This window comes from Ranitomeya imitator, chromosome 4 (genome assembly GCF_032444005.1).
Source record: "Ranitomeya imitator isolate aRanImi1 chromosome 4, aRanImi1.pri, whole genome shotgun sequence".
In the NCBI taxonomy this organism is placed as follows: Eukaryota; Metazoa; Chordata; class Amphibia; order Anura; family Dendrobatidae; genus Ranitomeya; species Ranitomeya imitator.
The window spans coordinates 449,257,051-449,284,856 of record NC_091285.1 but is presented as its reverse complement, the minus strand read 5'-3'; the positions used below and the strand labels follow the sequence as shown (position 1 = coordinate 449,284,856).

Below are 27,806 nucleotides of genomic sequence, written 5' to 3'. Positions count from 1 at the left end.
TTTTTTTTTAACTTTTGCCATGCTTCAATAGCCTCCATGAGAGGCTAGAAGCAGGCACAACCCGATCGGCTCTGCTACATAGCAGCGATCTGCTGATCGTTGCTATGTAGCAGAATTGCACGTGTGCTGTGAGCGCCGACCACAGGGTGGCGCTCACAGCGACGGGCAATCAGTAACCATAGAGGTCTCAAGGACCTCTATGGTTACCATTCACAAGCATCGCCGACCCCCGATCATGTGACGGGGGTCGGCGATGATGTCATTTCCGGCCGCCCGGCCGGAAGCGGTAGTTAAATGCCGCTGTCTGCGTTTGACAGCGGCATTTAACTAGTTAATAGGTGCGGGCAGATCGCGATTCTGCCCGCGCCTATTACGGGCACATGTCAGCTGTTCAAAACAGCTGACATGTCCCGGCTTTGGTGCGGGCTCACCGCGGAGCCCTGCATCAAAGCAGGGGAGCCGGCATCGGACGGTATAGTACGTCCGATGCCGGTAAGGGGTTAAGTTAAGTCCATATATATTTGGACAGAGGCAACATTTTTCTAATTTTGGTTATAGACATTACCACAATGAATTTTAAACAAAACAATTCAGATGTAGTTGAAGTTTAGACTTTCAGCTTTCATTTGAGGGTATCCACATTTAGGCTATGTGCACCCGTTCAGGATTTCTTGCAGAAAATTCCTGAGAAAAACCTGAAATTTTCGGCAAGAAATCTGCATGCGTTTTTTGCGCGTTTTTGATGCGTTTTTTCCCCCCAATGCATTTTATAGTGGGAAAAAAAAACACGCAAAATTAATGAACATGCTGCGTTTTTTTTACCGTCATGCTTTTTTTGCGGAAAAAAACGCATCATATGCACAAAACATGCGGAATTCATTCTAAATGATGGGATGCATATTGTATGCTTTTTTCTTTGCGGTTTTATAGCGTTTTTATCGCGAAAAAAAAAAAACGCGAAAAATCAGCAACGTGTGCACACAGCCTAAAATTGGATGAAGGGTTTAGGAGTTTCAGCTCCTTAACAACTGCCACCCTGTTTTTTAAAGGGACCAGAAGTAATTGGACAATTGACTCCAAGGCGATTTCATGAACAGGTGTGGGCAATCCCTTCGTTATGTCATTCTCAATTAAGCAGATAAGCGGCCTGGAGTTTATTTGAGGTGTGGTGCTTGCATTTGGAAGGTTTTGCTGTGAAGTAAACGTGGTCAAAGGAGCTCTCCATGCAGGTGAAACAAGCCATCCTTAACCCCTTTCTGACCTTGGACGTGATAGTACGTCCAAGTTCAGATCCCCTGCTTTGATGCAGGGCTCCGCTAAACAGCGTAGCGGGAAAAAAATTCGAAACACCAGTATTACGTTTTTTTGGTCGCCGCGACATTGCATTAAAATGCAATAATGGGCGATCAAAAGAACGTATCTGCACCGAAATGCTATCATTAAAAATGTCATCTCGGCACGCAAAAAATAAGCCCTCAACCGACCCCAGATCACGAAAAATGGAGACGCTACGAGTATCGGAAAATGGCGCAATTTTTTTTTTTTTTAAGCAAAGTTTGGAATTTTTTTTCGCCACTTAGATAAAAAAAATAACCTAGTCATGTTAGGTGTCTACGAACTCGTACTGACCTGGAAAATCATAATGGCAGGTCAGTTTTAGCATTTAGTGAACCTAGCAGAAAAGCCAAACAAAAAACAAGTGTGGGACTGCACTTTTTTTGCAATTTCACCGCACTTGGAATTTTTTTTCCCGTTTTCTAGTACACGACATGCTAAAACCAATGATGTCGTTCAAAAGTACAACTCGTCCCGCAAAAAATAAGCCCTCACATGGCCAAATTGACGGAAAAATAAAAAAGTTATGGCTCTGGGAAGGAGGGGAGTGAAAACGAACACGGAAAAACGAAAAATCCCACGGTCATGAAGGGGTTAAGCTGCGAAAACAGAAAAAACCCATCCGAGAAATTGCTACAATATTAGGAGTGGCAAAATCTACAGTTTGGTACATCCTGAGAAAGAAAGAAAGCACTGGTGAACTTATCAATGCAAAAAGACCTGGGCGCCCACGGAAGACTACAGTGGTGGATGATCGCAGATTAATCACCATGGTGAAGAGAAACCCTTCACAACAGCCAACCAAGTGAACAAAACTCTCCAGGAGGTAGGCGTATCAATATCCAAACCTGCCATAAAGAGAAGACTGCATGAAAGGAAATACAGAGGGTTCACTGCACGGTGCAAGCCACTCATAAGCATCAAGAATAAAAAGGCTAGACTGGACTTTGCTTAATAAAAACATCTAAAAAAGCCAGCACAGTTCTGGAAGAACATTCTTTGGACAGATGAAACCAAGATCAACCTCTACCAGAATGATGGAAAGAGAAAAGTATGGCGAAGGCGTGGTACAGCTCATGATCCAAAGCATACCACATCATCTGTAAAACACGGCGGAGGCAGTATGATGGCTTGGGCATGCATGGCTGCCAGTGGCACTGGGTTACTAGTGTTTATGGATGATGTGACACAGGACAGAAGCAGCCGAATAAGTTCTGAGTTATTCAGAGACATACTGTGTGCTCAGATCCAGCCAAATGCAGCCAAACTGATTGGTCATCGTTTCATACTACTGATGGACAATGACCCAAAACATAAAGCCAAAGCAAGGAGTTTATTAAAGCAAAGAAGTGGAATATTCCTGAATGGCCAAGTCAGTCACCTGATCTCAACCCAATTGAGCATGCATTTCACTTGTTAAAGACTAAACTTCAGACAGAAAGGCCTGGCAGAGCATCAAAAAGGAGGAAACACAGCGTCTGGTGATGTCCATGAGTTCAAGACTTCAGGCAGTCATTGCCAACAAAGGGTTTTCAACCAAGTACTAAAAAATGAACATTTTATTTAAAATTATTTAATCTGTCTAATTACTTTTGGTCCCTTTAAAAACAGGGTGGCACATGTTAAGGAGCTGAAACTCCTAAATCCTTCATCCAATTTTAATGTGGATAACGCTCAAATGAAAGTCTGAACTTTAAATGCATCTAAATTGTTTTGTTTATAATTCATTGTGGTAATGTCTATAACCTAAATTAGAAATATGTTGTTTTTGTCCAAATATATATGGACTTAACTGTACGTGTGTGTGTGTGTGTGTGTGTGTGTGTGTGTGTGTGTGTGTGTGTGTGTGTGTGTGTGTGTGTGTGTTGGCTGTGCTGTAAAGAAAAGTCAATAATCTTATTTTCTGCAAGGAGTAAGCACATCCTGTCTTGGCTATTCAGCTAAGTTTTATTGCAGTCTAGACCAGAGGTCCCCAACTCCAGTCCTCAAGGCCCACCAACATGTCATGTTTTCAGGATTTCCTTAGTCTTGCCCAGGTAATAATTGCATCACCTGTGCAATGCAAAGGAAATCCTGAAAACATGACCTGTTGGTGGGCCTTGAGGACTGGAGTTGGGGACCTCTGGTCTAGACAATATACACAGCAGAGTTGAAAGTGGGACTTTTCATTAATTGCTATTTATGGGTATATGACCCTTTAATCTCTGTTCACACCATTTCACCTGAGGGTACCGTCACACAGTGGCATTTTGATCGCTACGACGGCACGATCCGTGACGCTCCAGCATCGTAACAATATCGCTCCAGCGTCGTAGACTGCTGTCACACTTTGCAATGTATGACGCTGGAGTGATAATTTCATGACGTATGTGCGATGTAGAATCTGTTGGTTACTATGCGCACATCGTATACAATATCGTGCACACCTTTGTTACACCATGCGATCATGCCGCCACAGCGGGACACTAGACGACGAAAGAAAGTTTCAAACGATCTGCTACGACGTACGATTCTCAGCGGGGTCCCTGATCACAGGAGCGTGTCAGACACAGCAAGATCGCTGGAACGTCACGGATATATCGCTGGAACGTCACAAATCGTGCCGTCGTAGCGATCAAAATGCCACTGTGTGACGGTACCCTTACCAGATGATGACTGTGCTCAAATTTACATCTGTAAATTTAACCCATGGTTTTTAATAGGAATGAAAATATACTTTGTACAATCTGGCTGTAACCTTGTGCCGCTTTGTAGTACTTGATTATAAGACTGAATATATATTGTATTTCCTTGACTTAGATCTAAAACAAAAAATGTTTTTCTCTTATGGAATTTTACTGGGTTTCCTTATATACCGTGTCATTTTACCATACTGTTAACTGAATTGTCAAAAATCCCGTAACCGTTGTATTCTATAAACTAAATTTCAACATGATTTAATGTCATTTAAACTTTGTAAATTGCTAGGATATGATCTAGTAGCTTTTAATGTAATTTTTTTTCATGTAGGTCACCTTTTGTTTTGTATTCACATTTGCTTTTCAGATGTATTAATCACGAGAACATAACTATATACCGTAATACATTGAGCTACCTTTCTAATGCATGATGATTAAGGGCAAGTCTTGACCTGAAACATATTGATGCAACCGTTACACTAACTTAAATTCACCTGTCATCATGACTTTTCATGTCCTGTGTATGGATTTCATTTAAAAAAATAAAAATCCATTTGTGAAGCTAGACTATTTCTTTGCTTATAAAAAAATAAAACCCAAAAAGTTTGAAGATGTTTTCTAATAAAATCCAAATGTAAAGGCTAGCTTATTTCCTGAGAATGGACTACACACACTGTGGGGATTATGAAGACACTCTTTTTTTGCATAGTGAGAGGTGTATCTGGTCTCAACAAGAAGTACGAGAAGTAATCAATTGTGACAGCAGAAAAGAGCGCATATTTTTACCATTCCATGGTTAAAAGAGCAAAAAGAAAAAGTAATCCTAATGAAAAGCTTTGGGCTAGCCTGTTACAACTATGTTCACCCATGTTATATGAAACATCCAATGTTTCCTTACCTAAAGCTCTGTAAATACCTACCTGTAATAATTTTTTTTAATTTTTTTTCACAGGCATGTTAGTTGTTAATGTGACTTGGAGAAACAAGACTTATGTAGGCACCCTCTTAGATTGCACTCGGCACGACTGGGCTCCACCTAGGTGAGTTTGCGTCTGTATAAAAATTGTCAGTTTCCTTGGTTTTTGAAAAGGGTCAAATGAAGTTTGAAAAGAGATTCTGCTACTCTGAAATTGAGTTTTGTCAGCTAGAGTAAATCGCCCTACTTATAGGGAACATGTCACAAATCAGATACTGGTTGCATTATTTCTGACGTGTTTGTTTTATTCTGAAATGTTGTGGCGTTTCAGAGAAAACATATTTTGAAAAGCCTGCCCGAGGACTATGTGTCTTGACTGCCTAATTATAGGCTAGTCATGGTGACTTTTCCTCCCCAATCTCTTTGACCCTCAGGTTTCTCGGTATGCAAACGCATAGGGAGAGACCTGTTAGTCATGGTGGCTGGGCAGGGAGAGAATTAACCACCCGGGACTGGCTTCTAGGCGGGCAAGACATATCATCCTGTTCCAGTTTTAGAGTAAAATGTTCATGGCTACAATAAGGCAGCCAGTGTCTGAATGCATGAAATGATAGGTTCACTTCATAGGTTCTTTTCAGGACTCTCATAGACGTGACAAGAGTGACCTGAACATGCATATTTTTTTGTCTCTGTTCACGGTGTTTCAAGATGGCTGCGAATCCCTTCATTTATGGAATTTCCTCTGGTTATGCCAAAAAAATGTCTGACATAGGAAAACCCATTTTACACCATGACCCAAACTTCGCATGAGTGATTTTTAAATTGAAATACTCACCGTCTTCATTTTCTCCCCTTTCCCCTCCAGATTCTGCGACTCTCCCACCAGTGACTTGGAGATGCGGAACGGACGGGGGAGGGGTAAACGCATGCGGCCAAGTAGTAATGCTCCTGTTGCAGAAGGTACACCAGCCCCTGACAATAAAGGTGCAAGCAGTAGTAGCAGCAGTAGCAGCAAGACTCGAGCTGGAGCCAACAATAAAGGGAGACGTGGAAGCCAGAATTTAAACGAACACCGTCCACCCCCTTGCAATCCAGCTGATGATATAAAAGCTAGTCCATCATCTGCAAGCAAACGAAAAAGCAAGCCCCCTTCTGACATGGAACTGACCTCCAGCTCTGAAGACTCTAAGGGAAGCAAGCGTGCTCGCACAAACTCCATGGGATCCTCATCTGCCCCAGTGTCTGTTTCTTTACCGTTAACAGTGCCATTAAGCTCTATTAAGGTAGAACCAACTGCATTGGACCGTAATTGTTCCTCCCCAATATTAATAGACTGTCCTCACCCTAATTGCAACAAAAAATACAAGCACATTAATGGCCTGAAGTATCATCAGGCTCATGCACACACAGATGATGACAGTAAACCGGAGGCTGATGGAGACAGTGAGTGTGGTGAGGAGCCGCATCTTCATCTGGACATGGGTAGTTGTAATGGTACCTTTCCAACTCAGAAAGGTTCCCTATCGCCAGCACGGTCTGCAACTCCTAAGGCTCGTTTGACTGAACCACACAGTCCTACGCTCTCTTCTAAATTTGGAGGAAAGGTTGTATGCAAGAAAAAAATTGGTACTGAAGGCGATACGGATCCTGGAGCTCTTTCTAATGATGGATCAGATGATGGTCCCATGGCAGCTGATGACACGAGTAATGACGGCTTTGAATCACAGGAAAGAAGATTGTCTGAAAAGGATGCAGCAAAGAAGGGCAATGGGGGCAGTAAGCCTGACAAGTTGGCTTCATCTAAAAGTGTAAAGTCTGCTCGGCCCATTGCACCTGCAATAGTACCACAGCAAATGTACACTATTCAAACTACAACCTTCACTGCTGGGAGCCCTGGATCCTCCACAGGCCTGACCACCACAGTAGTCCAAGCCATGCCTACCAGTCCACAACTTAAACCTATACAACCCAAACCAACAGTAATGGGAGAGCCATCTAGTATTAATCCTGCCCTTACTCCATCTCGGGATAAAAAGAAAAAGGATAAAAAGAAGAAAGATCAAAGAGAGGATGAAAGTCCTGGAACCTCTATAAAAGTAGGACGTCCAGAAGAAGGAAAAAGTCCCTTTGGGGAAGCAACTGGGGATTCAGCAAATAAAGGGGATGGACTTATTAATGGCTCTGATGCACATCAGAGTAGGCTTGCCAGCATAAAAGCAGAGGCTGACAAAATCTATAGCTTCACAGACAATGCTCCAAGTCCATCCATAGGAGGGGGAGGAGGTGGAGGTAGTAGTAATTCCAACCGAATGGAAAATCCCAGTCCTGGTCAGCCCATGACTCCGTTACATGTGGTAACCCAAAATGGGGCTGAAGGAACTTCAGCTAAAACAAACAGCCCAGCGTACTCTGACATTTCAGATGCAGGTGAAGACGGAGAAGGTAAATTGGAAGGCACAAAGGCAAAGGATCCAGAGCAAATGGTAAAGGAAAGTGCCAAAAAGTCTCTCTTTCCTCCACAACCCCAAAGCAAGGAATCCCCATACTATCAAGCCTTTGAAACATACTATTCTCCCAACTATGCACATTCCAGTCCAGGTGCCATGAATCCCACTGGTCAGACTACAGCAGAAAGTCAGCCTCTGAAGGTTAAGAAAGAAGACGATCTGGAGGTGACGGAAGTTAAAATGAAGGTGGAGCCACCAGAGGAAAAAAAGCCCGAGCTTAGCAGCACTAGCCAACAGCCCTCAGTTATTCAACAGCGTCCAAATATGTACATGCAATCGCTCTATTACAATCAGTATGCCTATGTGCCTCCTTACGGCTATAGCGACCAAGGGTATCATGCTCATCTGCTGAGCACTAATCCCGCATATAGACAACAATTTGAGGAGCAGCAAAAAAGGCAAAGCATGGAACAGCAGCAACAGCAACGTAATCTTGAAAAGAAGGCAGAAATGGCCATGAGAGATAGAGAAGTCTCCCTCAAAGAAGAATGGAAGCACAAATCTTCAGTACCCCCAACACTTACAAAGGCACCAAGTTTAACAGATCTTGGGAAGTCAGGTCCTAGCAAACCTAAGGAGATGGTTTCTGGGCCAGACACAAGCAAGTCTGTGATTATACCTAAACCGGAGGACTCAAAGATCCCAGTGCAGCAAGCAGAGGGCTTAAAAGCAAAGGTATCTGAAGGAAGTGGTCATACAGGAAAGGAAAGTGGAGAACCTTCAAAACCAGTAGGAGAGTGCAATAGGCAAACTGGACTGGATCCTGTATTGTGGTACAGACAGGTAAGAAATAAACTTGATTTTATCTGTCAGATGATTAAATATTGAAGACATTTTATGGTTAACTTGGGGCTTGTTATATAGAAAGCATAAAATAGTAAATGTTCCTACAATATGCTGTTAGTCTAAGTACTCTATAGCTGGAACTGATTGATTGCTGTATATTGATGTCTGCCTTGCTATTTGCATCATAATTATGACTATATAGTCTTTTAATTTTTAGTCAAATCAACTAAAAAAAAGTCCACTTTTTTCTAATTTACATTCAGCACATATAAGCCGATGTGGCTGCGCTTAAGCTTGTCCGTCTCACCATGTATACTTTTCTGTTGTAGTCAAAGGTTCCTTGCTCTTGCATGTTCATATACCCCAAAGTGCCTGTGCATCTTACTTTTGGTAAGCTTTTCTATAGTCACAAACTGGACCCTAAACAGTCGTCAGTGCAGATGTGAACAGAGCTTTAGGCCTCGGAAGCACTGTTCTGTTGTGCTATTAATCAGTCGTGTCAGTAATTGTCCTCATGCTTGGAAAGTAAGTGTACCTTACAATACTTGGTGTAATGTGCATCTGAGCATGCAGATAGAGCAATAAGTGTAAAGACATAAAGCCTTGTAAGCATGTTGGAAAATGTTAGTGCTGAATGCTTTAGAGCACAGTGTAACCGAGAAGCCATGTTGGATGGGTTGCAATGTATTTCCAAAATTATTTAACCCCTTAATGACTGCTTTTACGCCTTTAAACGGTGGCAGTTAAAGGTTACTTATTCCTCAGCGCTGCTTTTTATCACCATTGAGAAATAAGGTTATCTCCGGGGTATAACGGCGACCGCAAAAAAAAAAATCCAATTTCCCATTTATTTCTCTCATCTGATATGATCTGCCAGCCGCCGGCAACAATAGGAGATTTTTTGTATTGGTTTATTTTGATCACTGTAATATACCCTATCACCGTGATCAAAATAAAAAAAAAAGATAGTAAATCAAACCCCTCTTTATCACCCCCTTAGATAGCTAAAAATAATAAGATTAAAAAAAAAAATTCCATTTGGGTTGGGATTAGGGTTAGGGCTGTGTTAGGATTGTAGTTAGAATTGGGGGGTTTCCACTATTTAGGTACATCAGGGGGTCTCCAAATGCGACATGGCACCCACCATTGATTCTAGCCAATTTTGTGTTCAAAAAGTTAAAAGGTGCTCCCTCCTTTCAGAGCCCTGCCATGCACCCAAACAGTGACATTCCCCCACATACGGGGTATCGACGTACTCAGGAGAAATTGCACAGCACACCTTGTGAAAATATAAAGTTTGGTTCCAAATTAAATTTTTTGTTAAAAAAGTAAAATGTTAATTTTTTTTTTCCACATTGCTTTAGTTCTCATGAAGCAACTGAAGGATTAATGGTTTGGTAAATTTTGTTGGAAAAATTAGAAATCACGAGTTAAATTTTAACCTTTATAACATCCTAACAAAAAAAGATGATTCAAAAATTGTGCTGATGTAAAGTAGACATGTGGGAAATGTTATTTATTAACTATTTTGTGTGATACGACGCTCTGATTTAAGAGCACAAAAATTAAAAGTTTGAAAATGGGAAAATTTTCAACATTTTTGCCAAATTTCCGTTTTGTTTTGTTTTTTTCAAAAATAAACACAAGTCATATAGAAGAAATGCTACCATTAACATGAAGTACAATATGTCACGAAAAAACAATGTCAGAATCAGTGGGATACGTTGAAGCGTTCCAGAGCTATAACCTTATAAACTGACAGTGGTCAGAATTTTAAAAATTGTCCTAGTCATTAAGTACCAAATTGGCTTTGTCACGATGATGTTTCATCAGAAATCTTCAGGCTCATCTGCCTACTTGCCATAAGGAGGAGCTCTCTTGAAGATTCCTAGGTTGGGCCAAAAGCACAGTTATGCTACTGGCCAAAACGCTTCACTGTCCAGTGATGCAAGTCTCTGCTACCTAAGGCTACTTTCACACTTCCGTTGTTTGGGCTACGTCGCAATGCATCGTTTTGGAGAAAAAAACGCATCCTGAAAAGTTGCCCGCAGGATTCGTTTATTCTCCATAGACTTGCATTAGCGACGCATTGCGACGTATGGCTATACGTCGCATCCGTCGTGCAACAGATGCGTCGTGTTTTGGTGGATTGTCGGCACAAAAAAAACGTTCCATGTAACTTTTTTTGTGCATCGCGTCCGCCATTTTCGACCACGCATGCGCGGCCGAAACTCCGCCCCTCCTCCCCGGACTGCAGAATGGGCAGCGGATGCATTGAAAAACTGTATCCGCTGCCCACGCTGTGCAGTTATTTTCACAACGTCCGTCAGGCCGACGGAAGTGTGAAAGTAGCCTAAAGGCCTCTTTCACACTTCAGTCTTTTTCCTTCGCCTCATTGGGGGACACAGGACTGTGGATGTATACTTCTGCCGCCAGGAGGCTGACACTAAGTAAACATAAAAAAAGTTTAGCTCCTCCTCCGTCATATACACCCCGACACTGGCTACCAGAGAATCCAGTTCATGCTTAGTGTCTGAAGGAGGCACACCTCTGGGTCCCGGATCCTTCGGACCCTTGTTTTTCTACATCTTATGGATTGAGAGGGGCGACAGACCCTTTTTGAGGGGGTCCGATCTCCCCAAACCAGCAACGGGCAAGCACGTGCGAGTATCCTCCACGTATCCTTTCCTGCGACGTGGGATTGCACGCCGGATTTGGCCCTGACCACCCTAAGGTATTTTAGACCATAGGCTGTACAGGTGCCGTCAGATGTCCGTGTGACCCCCCTGTTTTTCTACACCTATGTTTCGGCTGCGGTGATAAGAGGGGTGGTGGACGGTCCCTCTCCTTATCCCAGAGCAGAAAATGGAGCTTGGGTTCCTGCACCGTCATGTATTTTCCTCTCCCCCTGCTAGTTTAAAAAAAAAAAAAAAATCCTCGCTGGTCCTCTTCTTGCAGAGGGTTCAGCTTGAAAGAGGGGGGAGGCTAAAAAGGGGGGCTCCTGATGCAGCGCAGACCTTTTAGCCAGGTTCGACTGTTCCTGTGCCTGTCTGGTGCCGGGTTAATAGCGGCGCCGTAGTCCCCCAAAGCTCCGGTCGGCGCTTCTGTTCGCCAGCGCTTGTCAGCGCTGCAGCGGTCCGGTGCGGCCGGCGTCGCGGCCTTTCCAGAGGCACCAGGCTCTGGCCTAGCATTCCAGAGAGCACTTCTGGGTTAAGCAGGCCCGGCTTCTGTCTTGGACAGCGCGCTGTGAGGCCCCGCCCCCTCCGGCGCGTCTTCCCGTCCGCCCCCTCCTCGCTGGGGCAAAATCAAGGTCCCAGCTTCGGCCTGCTTCAGGCCGCATCGGCGCTACAATCTAAGCGGTGTGCCCCCTGAGGGCAGTTGAGGATAAAGGTGGCGCATTTGCTCTTCTTTTGGTGTTCGGTTCTACACTGTATGCGTTGGACATAGGACTGGGGTAAGTGCTTCTCCCTCCAGCCTGACAGCAGAAGCATTATTTTTTTTCCCAGTCTAAGGCCCTGGGTAAAGCATTTACGGAACACGATGTTGGGGTGGTTCCACCGGAATGGGTCATGTCATTATCGCAATCCATGGCATCCCTAACTAAAGCAATCGAGTCCTCTCACTAGGCAGACGCGGGGGAAGCGAAATCTCACAGCGTCTCCCGGGCCATCAGGTGCATCAGCATCCTGGAGTTCCGTCTCTCGCTCTCCTTCCCCAACGGAAAGCGGGGAACTCGGGTCAGACTATGATTCAGAGGGGTCCCTTAATTTAGAGACCCTTGGATTTCAGGGGTCAGTAGATAGCCTGATTGAGGTTGTCAATCAGACCCTGGGAATAGACGAACCCATTTTACCCTCGGATCACAAGGTCTCTTTTAAGTGGGCCAGACTATCTCATAAGGTGTTTTCCTCTCACCCTGAGTTTGAGGACCTAGTTCAGCAAAACCGGGAACAACCAGACAAACGATTTTCAGGGCAAAAAGCCTTGAAAGCAAGATACCCTTTTTCTCCTGAGCTACGTAGTAAATGGGCGGAATCTCCTTCGGTAGAAACGCCGGTGTCCCGCTTAGCCTCTAGCACTCTGTTATCCCTTCCCAACGGCTCTTCTATTAAGGATCCCACGGATCGTCTTATAGAAAGTTTGGCTCGTTCCGTTTTTGAATCTTCAGGTTCATCCCTTTTTCCCTCTTTTGCGGCAACTTGGGTTGCTAAAGCCATGATGTCTTGGTCAGAATCTTTGACAAAGGCTCTTCAAGAGAGAGACTTGCCAGCGGAGTTGACAGAAATGTCAAGTCAGATTACCCTAGCTGGGAGCTATCTGATTAATGAATCCTTAGATGCAGCAGACTGTGCCGCTTCTGCAGCGGCAAATGCAATTGCCATTAGAAGGGCTCTCTAATTAAGAACTTGGCGGGCAGACTCTACCTCTAAAGGTACCTTCACACATAACGATATTGTTAACGATATCGTTGCTATTTGTGACGTAGCAACGATATCGTTAATGAAATCGTTATGTGTGACAGCGACCAACGATCAGGCCCCTGCTGGGAGATCGTTGGTCGCTGAATAAAGTCCAGAACTTTATTTCGTCGCTGGATCTCCCGTGGACATCGCTGGATCGGCGTGTGTGACACCGATCCAGCGATGTCTTCACTGGTAACCAGGGTAAACATCGGGTAACTAAGCACAGGGCCGCGCTTAGTAACCCGATGTTTACCCTGGTCACCATGCTAAAAGTAAAAAAAAACAAACACTAGATACTTACCTACCGCTGTCTGTCCTCCAGCGCTGTGCTCTGCACTCCTCCTGTACTGGCTGTGAGCCGGAAAGCAGAGCGGTGACGTCACCGCTCTGCTTTCCGGCTCACAGACAGTACAGGAGGAGTGCAGAGAAGCAGAGCGCAGCGCTGGAGGACAGACGGCTGTAGGTAAGTATCTAGTGTTTGTTTTTTTTTACTTTTAGCATGGTAACCAGGGTAAACATCGGGTTACTAAGCGCGGCCCTGCGCTTAGTTACCCGATGTTTACCCTGGTTACCGGCATCGTTGGTCGCTGGAGAGCGGTCTGTGTGACAGCTCTCCAGTGACCAAACAGCGACGCTGCAGCGATCCGGATCGTTGTCGGTATCGCTGCAGCGTCGCTTAATGTGAAGGGGCCTTAAGAAATCTCTTACAACCCTCCCGTATCAGGGGGGTCGCTTATTCGGAGAGAAGCTGGATCAGCTTATTTCTTTTTTTGTAAATTCTTTATTTAAAGCAAGCATTGAAAAACATCATAGGCATTGTATCGTAACATAGTTAAACCATGGTTATTTTAGTGAAAGCCGTGAGCAGCAATAGCTAATAACTTTAGGTGAGGAGAAAGGAATGAAGGGGAGGGAAATGGAGGGTCAGGGAGGAGGGTCAGAGGGGTCAAAGTCGGTGGAAGAGGGGAAATAGTGGGAGTAACAAAAACATGTTAAACAGTACAAGTACACATGTGAACACATCACTGGAATTGGCAAGATTGTAGAGGGTAAAACACTAGAGGGCAAGAATATACTAAGAAGCGTCATTAAGACGTATCATGTTTTAGTGCTTTCCAGGAGAGCCAGGTAGCCATAAAATGGTCATGGGCATGCACTTCCCAACTTGAAAGTTCCTCCAGTCTGTGAATGTGATCTATTTTGGCGAACCATTCTCCTAATGTTGGGGGGGGTCTCGCACTTCCAGTGAATGGTTATTAAGTGTTTAGCAGCGCATAGTAATAGTGGAAGAAGACCATGTTTAAATGGTCTAAAGTTGTTTGTCGGGTATGAGAGGATGGCCTCACAAGCTGTCAAATTAGATTTAATTAGTATTAACCCCTTTCTGACATTAGACGTACTATCCCGTCGAGGTGGGGTGGGCCCCTATGACCACCGATGGGATAGTACGTCATACGCGATCGGCCGCGCTCACGGGGGAAGCGCGGCCGATCGTGGCCGGGTGTCCGCTGCCTATCGCAGCTGACATCCGGCACTATGTGCCAGGAGCGGTCACGGACCGCTCCCGGCACATTAACCCCCTGCACACCGCAATCAAACATGATCGCGATGTGCCGGCGGTGCAGGGAAGCGTCGCGCAGGGAGGGGGCTCCCTGCGGGCTTCCCTGAGCCCCCCGCAGCAACGCGATGTGATCGCGTTGCTGCGAGGGTCAACCTACCTCCCTCCCTGCTCCAGGCCCGGATCCAAGATGGCCGCGGCATCCGGGTCCTGCAGAGAGGGAGGTGGCTTCACAGAGCCTGCTCAGAGCAGGCACTGTGAAGCCTGCAGCACTGTGCTGTGCAAACTGTCAGATCACCGATCTGTGATGTCCCCCCCTGGGGCAAAGTAAAAAAGTTTAAAAAAATTTTTTCCAAATGTGTAAAAAAAAAAAAAAAAAAATTCCTAAATAATGAAAAAAAATAAAAAATTATTCCCATAAATACATTTCTTTATCTAAATAAAAAAAAAAAACAATAAAAGTACACATATTTGTATCGCCGCGTCCGTAACGGCCCGACCTATAAAACTGGCCCACTAGTTAACCCCTTCAGTAAACACCGTAAGAACAAAAAACGAGGCAAAAAACAACGCTTTATTATCATACCGCCGAACAAAAAGTGGAATAACACGCGATCAAAACGACAGATATAAATAACCATGGTACCGCTGAAAACGCCTTCTTGTCCCGCAAAAAACGAGCCGCCATACAGCATCATCAGCAAAAAAATAAAAAGTTATAGTCCTGAGAATAAAGCGATGCAAAAATAATTATTTTTTTCTATAAAATAGTTTTTATCGTATAAAAGCGCCAAAACATAAAAAAAGATATAAATGAGGTATCACTGTAATCGTACTGACCCGAAGAATAAAACTGCTTTATCAATTTTACCAAACGCGGAACGGTATAAACGCCTCCCCCAAAAGAAATTCATGAATAGCTGGTTTTTGGTCATTCCGCCTCACAAAAATCGGAATAAAAAGCGATCAAAAAATGTCACGTGCCCGAAAATGTTACCAATAAAAACGTCAACTCGTCCCGCAAAAAACAAGACCTCACATGACTCTGTGGACCAAAATATGGAAAAAATTATAGCTCTCAAGATGTGGTAACGCAATAAATATTTTTTTGCAATAAAAAGCATCTTTCAGTGTGTGACGGCTGCCAATCATAAAAATCCGCTAAAAACCCGCTATAAAAGTAAATCAAACCCCCCTTCATCACCCCCTTAGTTAGGGAAAAATTTAAAAAAATGTATTTATTTCCATTTTCGGGTTAGGGCTAGGGTTAGGGTTGGGGCTAGGGTTAAGGCTACAGTTAGGGTTGGGGCTAAAGTTAGGGTTAGGGTTGGAGCTAAAGTTACGGTTAGGGTTTAGATTACATTTACAGTTGGGAATAGGGTTTGGATTAGGGTTAGGGGTGTGTCAGGGTTAGAGGTGTGGTTAGGGTTACTGTTGGGATTAGGGTTAGGGGTGTGTTTGGATTAGGGTTTCAGTTATAATTGGGGGGTTTCCACTGTTTAGGCACATCAGGGGCTCTCCAAACGCGACATGGCGTCCGATCTCAATTCCAGCCAATTCTGCGTTGAAAAAGTAAAACAGTGCTCCTTCCCTTCTGAGCTCTCCCGTGTGCCCAAACAGGGGTTTACCCCAACATATGCAGTATCAGCGTACTCAGGACAAATGGGACAACTTTTGGGGTCCATTTTCTCCTGTTACCCTTGTTTACCAAATTGTAAAACAAATTGGAGCTGAAGTAAAAAAAATTGTGAAAAAAAGTTAAATGTTTATTTTTATTTAAACATTCCAAAAATTCCTGTGAAGCACCAGAAGGGTTAATAAACTTCTTGAATATGGTTTTGAGCACCTTGAGGGGTGCAGTTTTTAGAATGGTGTCACACTTGGGTATTTTCTATCATATTGACGTCTCAAAATGACTTCAAATGAGATGTGGTCCCTAAAAAAAATGGTGTTGTAAAACTGAGAAATTGCTGGTCAACTTTTAACCCTTATAACTCCCTAACAAAAAAAAATGTTGGTTCCAAAATTGTGCTGATGTAAAGTAGACATGTGGGAAATGTTACTTATTAAGTATTTTGTGTGACATATCTCTGTGATTTAATTGCATAAAAATTAAAAGTTGGAAAATTGCGAAATTTTCATAATTTTCGCCAAATTTCCGTTTTTTTCACAAATAAACGCAGGTACTATCAAAGAATTTTTACCACTATCATGAAGTACAATATGTCACGAGAAAGCATTGTCAGAATCACTGGGATTCGTTGAAGCGTTCCAGAGTTATAACCTCATAAAGGGACAGTGGTCAGAATTGTAAAAATTGGCCCGGTCATTAACGTGCAAACCACCCTTGGGGGTAAAGGGGTTAATTTTTTAGGAATAAGGTTTATTTCATCCCAGAAACTTCTAATCAATGGGCAATCCCAGAATATATGTGCATGTTATCTTGGTGGACATGACACCTCCAGCAAGTCAGAATCAGATAATCCCAAATGATGAAGTTTAGCCGGGGTCATATGCCATCTGGTTAATATCTTGTATGAGTTTTCCTGAAGTAGGATACAGCGGGAAAAACCTCGGGCATACAGCAAAATCTTGGATATCTGGTCTTCTGAGAACTTGGTATTGAGTTTGGATTCCCAGGAATAAATAAAAGAGGGTTTAAAGTTCTGAGGGGGGATAATGAGGCGAGAGTATATTCTTGATATGACTCTAACCCTAGTTATTTCTGTTTTAAGCATAAGGTCTAACCATGACCAGCTGGTCCTATGCGGAAATGGTTGTTTGAATTGTAAAGAATACGTTTAATAAGATGTTCCTGAAGAAAATTAGTTGGGAAAGCCTGAGCGTTACCTGGCCAGGCGTCATTTATGAAGATTTTTCCCTCATAGAAATTATTCAGGGAATCCGCAGGTAGCTTAGACCATAAGTTGTATGAATCCCACAAAATTGGGATTAACAAGGTATGGAATAGCTGCAATAGGGGGTAAGTGATGAGGGAAAGGACTCTCGTGGTAAATCATTTAATATCAAGCGTCTAATATGTAGGGTAGCCAAGGTTATATCATCTGGTCCGAACGATTCCAGTGGTTTTGAGCGAGGCCATAATATTCCCTTGATGCCCAATAAGGCTATATCTATACGGTCTACAGTCATGGCCAAAATTTTTGAGAATGACACCAAAATTATATTTTCACATGATCTGCTGCCCTCTGGTTTTTATTCGTGTTTGTCTGATGTTTATATCACATACAGAAATATAATTGCAATCATTATGAGTACCAATAGGTTATATTGACAGTTAGAATGAGTTAATGCAGCAAGTCAATATTTGCAGTGTTGACCTTTCTTCTTCAAGACCTCTGCAATTCTCCCTGGCATGCTCTCAATCAACTTCTGGACCAAATCCTGACTGATAGCAGTCCATTCTTGCATAATCAATGCTTGCATTTTGCCAGAATTTGTTGGTTTTTGTTTGTCCACCCGTCTCTTGATGATTGACCACAAGTTCTCAATGGGATTAAGATCTGGGGAGTTTCCAGGCCATGGACCCAAAATCTCTATGTTTTGTTCCATGAGCCATTTAGTTATCACCTTTGCTTTATGGCAAGGTGCTCCATCATGCTGGAAAAGGCATTGTTGGGTGCCAAACTGCTCTTGGACGGTTGGGAGAAGTTGCTCTTGGAGGACATTCTGGTACCATTCTTTATTCATGGCTGTGTTTTTAGGCAAGACTGTGAGTGAGCCGATTCACTTGGCTGAGAAGCAACCCCACACACGAATGGTTTCAGGATGCTTTACAGTTGGCATGAGACAAGACTGGTGGTATCGCTCACCTCTTCTTCTCCGAATAAGCTGTTTTCCAGATGTCCCAAACAATCGAAAAGGGGATTCATCAGAGAAAATGACTTTGCCACAGTCCTCAGCAGTCCACTCCCTGTACCTTTTGCAGAATATCAGTCGGTCCCTGATGTTTTTTCTGGAGAGAAGTGGCTTCTTTGCTGCCCTCCTTGAAACCAGGCCTTGCTCAAAGAGTCTCCGCCTCACAGTACATGCAGAAGCACTCACACCAGCCTGTTGCCATTCCTGAGCAAGCTCGGCACTGCTGGTAGTCCAATCCCGCAGCTGAAACAGTTTTAAGATACGGTCCTGGCGCTTGCTGGTCGTTCTTGGGCGCCCTGGAGCCTTTTTGACAACAATGGAAGCTCTCTCCTTGAAGTTATTGATGATGCGATAGATTGTTGACTGAGGTGCAATCTTTGTAGCTGCGATACTCTTCCCTGTTAGGCCATTTTTGTGCAGTGCAATGATGGCTGCACGTGTTTCTTTAGAGATAACCATGGTTAACTGAAGAGAAACAATGATACCAAGCACCAGCCTCCTTTTAAAGTGTCCAGTGATGTCATTCTTACTTAATCATGACTGATTGATCGCCAGCCCTGTCCTCATCAACACCCACACCTGTGTTAATGGATCAATCACTAAAACTATGTTAGCTGCTCTTTTTAAGGCAGGACTGCAATGATGTTGAAATGTGTTTTGGGGGTTAAAGTTCATTTTCTGGGCAAATATTGACTTTGCAAGTACAGTAATTGCTGTTAAGCTGATCACTCTGACATTCAGGAGTATATGCAAATTGCCATTAGAAAAAATGAAGCAGTAGACTTTGGAAAAATTAATATTTGTCTGCGCAGGTTCGACCCAATCTGGACCGAGACAATCGGATCTCCTATAGAGCCAACCCGAGGGGGGGGGAGAATACGTTCACAGATCCAGGGGGTCCAGGGCTCAAAGGTTTTCAGCCAAGTGACTGGGGGCATCCTCGGATTGCCGCCGACAGAGTAGGCGGGCGTCTACTTTTGTTTCATCAGGCCTGGCTCCATTCAAATCACGACAGGTGGGTGGGAGAGCTCGTGTCCTCAGGGTACAAGATAGAGCTGGTTTGCCAACCTCCACACCGGTTCTTCCCATCCGGTCTTCCCAGGTCCGAGTCCCGGCATCAAGCCCTGTTCAATTCTATAGAGTCCCTTCATCTCCATGGGGTCATCACTCCTGTTCCAAGGGCGGAGAGATTTCAGGGGTTCTATTCCAACCTATTTGTAGTACCCAAAAAGGACGGATCAGTAAGGCCCATTCTGGATCTGAAACGCTTAAACAGCTTTGTCAACATTCGTCACTTTCGGATGGAATCTCTCCGGTCAGTAATTGCCATGTCATGGAAATGTGGGAGTTCTTGGCCTCGATAGACATTCAGGATGCCTACCTGCATATTCCCATTTTTCCTTCTCCTCAAAGATTTCTACGGTTTGCCATAAACAACTTACACTTCCAGTTCACGGCTTTACCCTTCAGGCTGGCCTCCACCCCCAGGGTGTTCACAAAGGTCATGTCTACTGTGTTGTCCATTCTGCACTCCCGAGGAATAGTAGTCTTGCCATATTTAGGCGACCTTCTCATCAAAGGGCCAACCTTTCAGGCTTGCGAGGAGAATGTCAGCATTTCCCTAGACACTCTCTCTCGTCTAGGTTGGCTAGTGAATTTAAAGAAGTCATCCCTGGTACCATCCCGGAGAATCTCATTTCTAGGGATAATTTTCGACACACCTCAAGCCCTCTCGATCCTGGCCCAGGACAAGGTCCTAGCCCTTCGGCGAGAGATGAGGATTCTTCAGCAGCCGTACTTTCATACAAGCCGGTCCTGCATGAGGGTCTTAGGAAGGATGGTTGCAACAATAGAAGCAGTACCATTTGCAAAGCTTCATCTTCGGCCTCTCCAGCATGCTCTTTTAGCAGCATGGGACAAGAATCCATCCTTCCTCAACCTCAGGTTCCGGTTGTCTCTCCAGGTCCGACAGGCTCTTTCATGGTGGATAAACAGCCCGTCCCTTCTAAAGGGGAAACCCTTTCCTCCAACCAATTGGCTAGTGGTTACAACAGATGCCAGTCTCCTAGGTTGGGGAGCTGTGTTCTTTCACCACACTGCTCAGGGGCGCTGGTCCTCCCGGGAGTCAGCCCTTCCTATCAATCTCTTGGAGATTCGAGCAGTTCGACTGGCTGTGCGGTATTTACATCATCTTCTGGCGGGTCGCCCGGTCCAGATTCAATCGGACAATTCCACAGCCGTGGCATACATAAATCATCAGGGGGGCACCCGCAGCAAGACGGCCATGCAGGAAGTAAAGCAAATTCTGTGCTGGGCCAAGAGAAATCACTCGGTGATTTTGGCAGTCCACATTCCGGGTGAGGAGAACTGGGCGGTGGACTTCCTCAGTCGGCAGGGCCTGGCTTCCGGGGAATGGTCTCTCCATCCCGAGGTTTTTAAGCAAATATGCCATCAATGGGGGACTCCAGATGTGGATCTAATGGTGTCCGGGAGGAATGCCAAGGTATCAGATTTGTCGCCCGGTATCGAGATCCACAGACAATCGCCGTGGATGCGCTAGTTCTGACCTGGAACCAGTTTCATCTCCCATATCTGTTTCCCCCTCTGGCACTGCTCCCGAAAGTAATCAAGAAAATCAAGTCAGAAAGAGTGCCAGCTATTCTGGTTGCCTCGGATTGGCCGCGGCGGTCGTGGTACGTGGACCTAGTACAGCTTTTCTCTGGAGCTCCGTGGCGGCTCCCGGACCATGCAGATCTTCTATCTAGAGGGCCGATTTACCACCAGGACTCAAGGGTCCTGCGTTTGACGGCCTGGCCGTTGAATCTTGGGTGTTAACTCAGGCCGGGTTCTCCCAAGAGGTGGCGGATACCATGATCAGTGGCCGAAAGACCGTTTCGGCTCGGATTTATTATCACACTTGGAAGGTTTTTCTTTCATGGTGCAGAGAGCGCGGGCTGCCTCCTCTGCGTTCTTCTGTTCCAAATATTCTTGCCTTTCTCCAGGCAGGCCTAGATTCAGGGCTGGCTCCAAGTACTCTTAAAAGGCAGATTTCAGCCTTATTGTCCCTTTTTCAGCGCAGAATTGCTACTAACCTACAGGTAAGGACCTTTTTTCAGGGAGTCACTCATAAAGTCCCGCCTTATAAAACTCCTTTGGAAGCTTGGGACCTTAATTTGGTCTTAAGAGTTTTACAGGAAGTTCTTTTCAAACCTCTTCAGGATATTTCCTTAACTTTACTTTCTTGGAAGGTCGTATTCTTAGTGGCCATAACTTCTATAAGGCGTGTATCAGAGCTGGCAGCCATTTCCTGTCGTGCTCCTTTTTTACGGTTCCATCAGGATAAGGTGGTGCTCAGACCAGCGCCCTCCTTTTTGCCGAAGGTTGTTTCCTCGTTCCACATTAACGAGGATATAGTTCTTCCCTCTTTTTGTTCAGTACCGACGCACTGTGTGGAAAAAGCTCTCCATGCATTGGACCGAGTGAGAGCACTGAGGAGGTACATTTCTCGAATAGCTCCTTTTCGGCAGACGGATACTCTGTTTGTCCTCCCAGAGGGTCGCAGGAAGGGATTCGCGGCCTCAAAATCTACCTTGGCCATTGTGGATACGTTCAGCTATTCAGAATTCTGTTTGGTTCCCCTAAAGTATTAAGAAGTAGTTCAGGCACAAAGAACAATGAGCTTCACACGTTTGGATTAATTATCTCTTTTTCCAGCCTTTTCTGACTATTTAAGACCCTCCCCAAACTTGTGAACAGCACTCATACATGGTCAACATGGGAAAGACAAAGGAGCATTCCAAGGCCATCAGAGACAAGATCGTGGAGGGTCACAAGGCTGGCAAGGGGTACAAAACCCTTTCCAAGGAGTTGGGCCTACCTGTCTCCACTGTTGGGAGCATCATCCGGAAGTGGAAGGCTTATGAAACTACTGTGAGCCTTCCACGGCCTGTACAGCCTTTGAAAGTTTCCTCCCATGCCGAGGCCGGCTTGTCCGAAGAATCAAGGCTAACCCAAGGACAACAAGGAAGGAGCTCCGGGAAGATCTCATGGCAGTGGGGACATTGGTTTCAGTCAATACCATAAGTAACGTACTCCACCGCAATGGTCTCTGTTCCAGACGAGCCCGTAAGGTACCTTTACTTTCAAAGCGTCATGTCAAGGCTCGTCTACAGTTTGCTCATGATCACTTGGACCGAGTGAGAGCGCTGAGGAGGTACATTTCTCGAATAGCTCCTTTTCGACAGACGGATGCTCTGTTTGTCCTCCCAGAGGGTCGCAGGAAGGGATTCGTGGCCTCAAAATCTACCTTGGCCATTGTGGATACGTTCAGCTATTCAGGAGGCCTACCGCGCCAAGGACATGGTAGTTCCGGCTGGAATCAAAGCTCACTCCACTAGAGCAGTGGGGGCTTCCTGGGCGATTTGGCACCAGGCCTCAGCAGAACAGGTTTGCAGAGCTGCGACTTGGTCTAGTCTGCATACCTTTGCCAAACATCACAATGTCCATTCCCAGATCTCTGCATATGCAGGTCTGGGTAGAAGGATTCTTCAGGCAGCAGTAACGCACTTATAACGACAGCTGCTTGGATAATTTAACCAGTGATTTAATTCCCCACCCAGAGACTGCTTTAGGGCATCCCACTGTCCTGTGTACCCCAATGAGGCGAAGGAGAAATAGGGATTTTTGTGTTACTCACCGTAAATTCCTTTTCTCCGAGACGCTCATTGGGGGACACAGCTCCCGGCAGTAGGTCTTTTCTAGACATAAGTTTTCTGTATTTATGCTGTTATATTACTTCTTGCTTTTTGTTCTCCTACTGCTTTTGCACCAAACTGGATTCTCTGGTAGCCAGTGTCTGGGTGTATACGACGGAGGAGGAGCTAAACTTTTTTTATGTTTACTTCGTGTCAGCCTCCTGGTGGCAGAAGCATACATCCACAGTCCTGAGTCCCCCCAATAAGCGTCTCGGAGAAAAGGATTTTACGGTAGGTAACACAAAAATCCCTTTTTTTTTTCATTCAAAGTCTGTCGTTTTGTGAAATAAACGGATCCAACGAATTTGCCCGCTGGATCCGTCTTTTTCTCATAGACTTGTATTAGCGACGGATTACGACGCATGGCCTCACTTTTCTGTCGTGCGCTGGATCCGTCCGAATTTGTTTATCCGTCGTCTAGAGAGGACGGACAAAGTAACGTTTTTTGTCTGCATCGAAAAGACAGACAGCGACGGATCCTGCGGCGTCCGTCGTTGGCTAGACTGGAAGCCTATGGGCACAGGATCCTTCGCTGTCCGTCAAATGACAGAATCCAGCAACAGATTCCGTTATTTTACACTGAGCATGCTCCAAATCTGTATTTACAGTGCCTAAAAGGAGTATTCAACCCCCTGCAGATTTAGCAGGTTTACACATTTGGAATTAACTTGGCATTGTGACATTTGGACTGTAGATCAGCCTGGAAGTGTGAAATGCACTGCAGCAAAAAAGAATGTTATTTCTTTGTTTATTTATTTTTTTAAATTGTGAAGTCTTTTCAGAGGGTCATTTATTATTCAACCCCTCAACCCACCAGAATTCTGTTTGGTTCCCCTAAAGTATTAAGAAGTAGTTCAGGCACAAAGAACAATGAGCTTCACATGTTTGGATTAATTATCTCTTTTTCCAGCCTTTTCTGACTATTTAAGACCCTCCCCAAACTTGTGAACAGCACTCATACATGGTCAACATGGGAAAGACAAAGGAGCATTCCAAGGCCATCAGAGACAAGATCGTGGAGGGTCACAAGGCTGGCAAGGGGTACAAAACCCTTTCCAAGGAGTTGGGCCTACCTGTCTCCACTGTTGGGAGCATCATCTGGAAGTGGAAGGCTTGTGGAACTACTGTTAGCCTTCCACGGCCTGGACAGCCTTTGAAAGTTTCCTCCCGTGCCGAGGCCAGGCTTGTCCGAAGAGTCAAGGCTAACCCAAGGACAACAAGGAAGGAGCTCCGGGAAGATCTCATGGCAGTGGGGACATTGGTTTCAGTCAATACCATAAGTAACGTACTCCACCGCAATGGTCTCCGTTCCAGACGAGCCCGTAAGGTACCTTTACTTTCAAAGCGTCATGTCAAGGCTCGTCTACAGTTTGCTCATGATCACTTGGAGGACTCTGAGACTGACTGGTTCAAGGTTCTCTGGTCTGATGAGACCAAGATCGAGATCTTTGGTGCCAACCACACACGTGACGTTTGGAGACTGGATGGCACTGCATACGACCCCAAGAATACCATCCCTACAGTCAAGCATGGTGGTGGCAGCATCATGCTGTGGGGCTGTTTCTCAGCCAAGGGGCCTGGCCATCTGGTCCGCATCCACGGGAAGATGGATAGCACGGCCTACCTGGAGATTTTGGCCAAGAACCTCCGCTCCTCCATCAAGGATCTTAAGATGGGTCGTCATTTCATCTTCCAACAAGACAACGACCCAAAGCACACAGCCAAGAAAACCAAGGCCTGGTTCAAGAGGCAAAAAATCAAGGTGTTGCAGTGGCCTAGTCAGTCTCCTGACCTTAACCCAATTGAAAACTTGTGGAAGGAGCTCAAGATTAAAGTCCACATGAGACACCCAAAGAACCTAGATAACTTGGAGAAGATCTGCATGGAGGAGTGGGCCAAGATAACTCCAGAGACCTGTGCCGGCCTGATCAGGTCTTATAAAAGACGATTATTAGCTGTAATTGCAAACAAAGGTTATTCCACACAATATTAAACCTAGGGGTTGAATAATAATTGACCCACACTTTTATGTTTAAAATTTATAAAAATTTAACTGAGCAACAAAACTTTTTGGTTTGTAAGATTTATGCATCTGTTAATAAATCCTGCTCTTGTTTGAAGTTTGAAGGCTCTAACTTATTTGCATCTTATTAAACCTGGGGGTTGAATACTACTTGTAGGCACTGTAGCAGCCAATTGGTCAGACAGACCCAAATCTATATAAAACTGCCATGTGGCTTCATTCCTCAATGTGCCAGTAAGAAGCACGTTTGGGAGCCTCCCATTTGAAGATATGAAAAAACGGATCCGTCGAAAAAACAGATGCAACAGATTTGGTTTGTCGACGGATCCGTCGACAAACTGGATCCGTTGTTTCCGTTTTTCACTCTTTTTGACAGATCCGTCAAGACAACGGATTTTGACGGATGCCAGAAGACTGAAGTGTGAAAGCGGCCTTACCTCCGCAGCATCAGACAAGCGCAGGGGCAGTGATCCAGCTAGCTTCAGAGCAGAGCTTGCAAGCTCTGTGCAAATAGCTCATAAGTGCTGTACTCTTTATTAGTGATGAGCGAATATACTCGTTAGTCGAGATTTCTTGAGCACGCTCGGTTGTCCTCCGAGTATTTTTTTAGTGCTCTGGGATTTCGTTTTTCTTGCCGCAGCTGAATGATTTACATCTGTTAGCCAGCATAAGTACATGTGGGGGTTGCCTGGTTGCTATGCTGGCTAACAGATGTACTTATGCTGGTTAACAGATGTAAATCATTCATCTGCGGCAAGAAAAACTAAAACTCCGAGTACTATAAAAAATACTCGGAGGACACCCGAGCGTGCTCGAGAAATCTCAAGTAACGAGTATATTCGCTCATCACTACTCTTTATCTATGAGACCAGTGACTGCTGATACACTGTAGAGGTGGCTGGTAACCTTGACAAAGAGCAGTAAGTTATAGTATTAAACTTTCTCCGTTCTTGAGAACAGAGAGGATTTGTAAAAAGAAGGAAACCCCTTTCAGAATGTATCCATTTTAACCGCTTCCCGACCTGTGACTCAGCGTATGCTTCATGAAAGTCGGTGCCAATCCGACCTGTGACGCATATGCTGTCACAGAATGATCGCGTCCCTGCAGATCGGGTGAAAGGGTTAATTCCAATTTCACTCGATCTGCAGGGACAGGGGGAGTGGTACTTTAGCCCAGGGGGGGTGGCTTTGCCCTCACGTGACAACAATCGCTCTGATTGGCTGTTGAAAGTGCAACAGCCAATCAGAGCAATTTGTAATATTTCATGTAATAGATAAACCATTATTTCTTATTTTTAGTGACTCTATAGCGACAGGGTCTGTTCCGCAGGACTGGCGCATAGCAAATGTGGTGCCAATATTCAAAAAGGGCTCTAAAAGTGAACCTGGAAATTATAGGCCAGTAAGTCTAACCTCTATTGTTGGTAAAATATTTGAAGGGTTTCTGAGGGATGTTATTCTGGATTATCTCAATATGAATAACTGTTTAACTTCATATCAGCATGGGTTTATGAGAAATCGCTCCTGTCAAACCAATCTAATCAGTTTTTATGAAGAGGTAAGCTATAGACTGGACCACGGTGAGTCATTGGACGTGGTATATCTCGATTTTTCCAAAGCGTTTGATACCGTGCCGCACAAGAGGTTGGTACACAAAATGAGAATGCTTGGTCTGGGGGAAAATGTGTGCAAATGGGTTAGTAACTGGCTTAGTGATAGAAAGCAGAGGGTGGTTATAAATGGTATAGTCTCTAACTGGGTCGCTGTGACCAGTGGGGTACCGCAGGGGTCAGTATTGGGACCTGTTCTCTTCAACATATTCATTAATGATCTGGTAGAAGGTTTACACAGTAAAATATCGATATTTGCAGATGATACAAAACTATGTAAAGCAGTTAATACAAGAGAAGATAGTATTCTGCTACAGATGGATCTGGATAAGTTGGAAACTTGGGCTGAAAGGTGGCAGATGAGGTTTAACAATGATAAATGTAAGGTTATACACATGGGAAGAGGGAATCAATATCACCATTACACACTGAACGGGAAACCACTGGGTAAATCTGACAGGGAGAAGGACTTGGGGATCCTAGTTAATGATAAACTTACCTGGAGCAGCCAGTGCCAGGCAGCAGCTGCCAAGGCAAACAGGATCATGGGGTGCATTAAAAGAGGTCTGGATACACATGATGAGAGCATTATACTGCCTCTGTACAAATCCCTAGTTAGACCGCACATGGAGTACTGTGTCCAGTTTTGGGCACCGGTGCTCAGGAAGGATATAATGGAACTAGAGAGAGTACAAAGGAGGGCAACAAAATTAATAAAGGGGATGGGAGAACTACAATACCCAGATAGATTAGCGAAATTAGGATTATTTAGTCTAGAAAAAAGACGACTGAGGGGCGATCTAATAACCATGTATAAGTATATAAGGGGACAATACAAATATCTCGCTGAGGATCTGTTTATACCAAGGAAGGTGACGGGCACAAGGGGGCATTCTTTGCGTCTGGAGGAGAGAAGGTTTTTCCACCAACATAGAAGAGGATTCTTTACTGTTAGGGCAGTGAGAATCTGGAATTGCTTGCCTGAGGAGGTGGTGATGGCGAACTCAGTCGAGGGGTTCAAGAGAGGCCTGGATGTCTTCCTGGAGCAGAACAATATTGTATCATACAATTATTAGGTTCTGTAGAAGGACGTAGATCTGGGGATTTATTATGATGGAATATAGGCTGAACTGGATGGACAAATGTCTTTTTTCGGCCTTACTAACTATGTTACTATGTTACCTATGAAAAGTTGTGAAATATTACAATCCAGCCATGGCCGATGCTGTAATATCATCAGCCATGGCTAGAAACACTGATCTTCCCCCCCACCGCCAACGATCTCCTCCCCAGTCCT

General features: G+C 44.6%; 1 protein-coding gene across 3 annotated transcripts in view; it reads left to right on the top strand.

The window, feature by feature from the left end:
- The window catches only part of ZNF609 (zinc finger protein 609), a 138,579-nt gene that overhangs the window by 90,006 nt on the left and 20,767 nt on the right, over positions 1-27,806 (top strand). For 2 of the 3 annotated variants that reach the window (XM_069765725.1, XM_069765726.1), the window contains exons 4-5: positions 4,966-5,053; positions 5,795-8,219. In XM_069765725.1, the coding sequence (XP_069621826.1) occupies positions 4,966-5,053; positions 5,795-8,219 (2,513 nt within the window). The remainder of the gene's footprint in view (positions 1-4,965; positions 5,054-5,794; positions 8,220-27,806) is intronic. The other variant, XM_069765727.1, reaches the window with a different exon arrangement.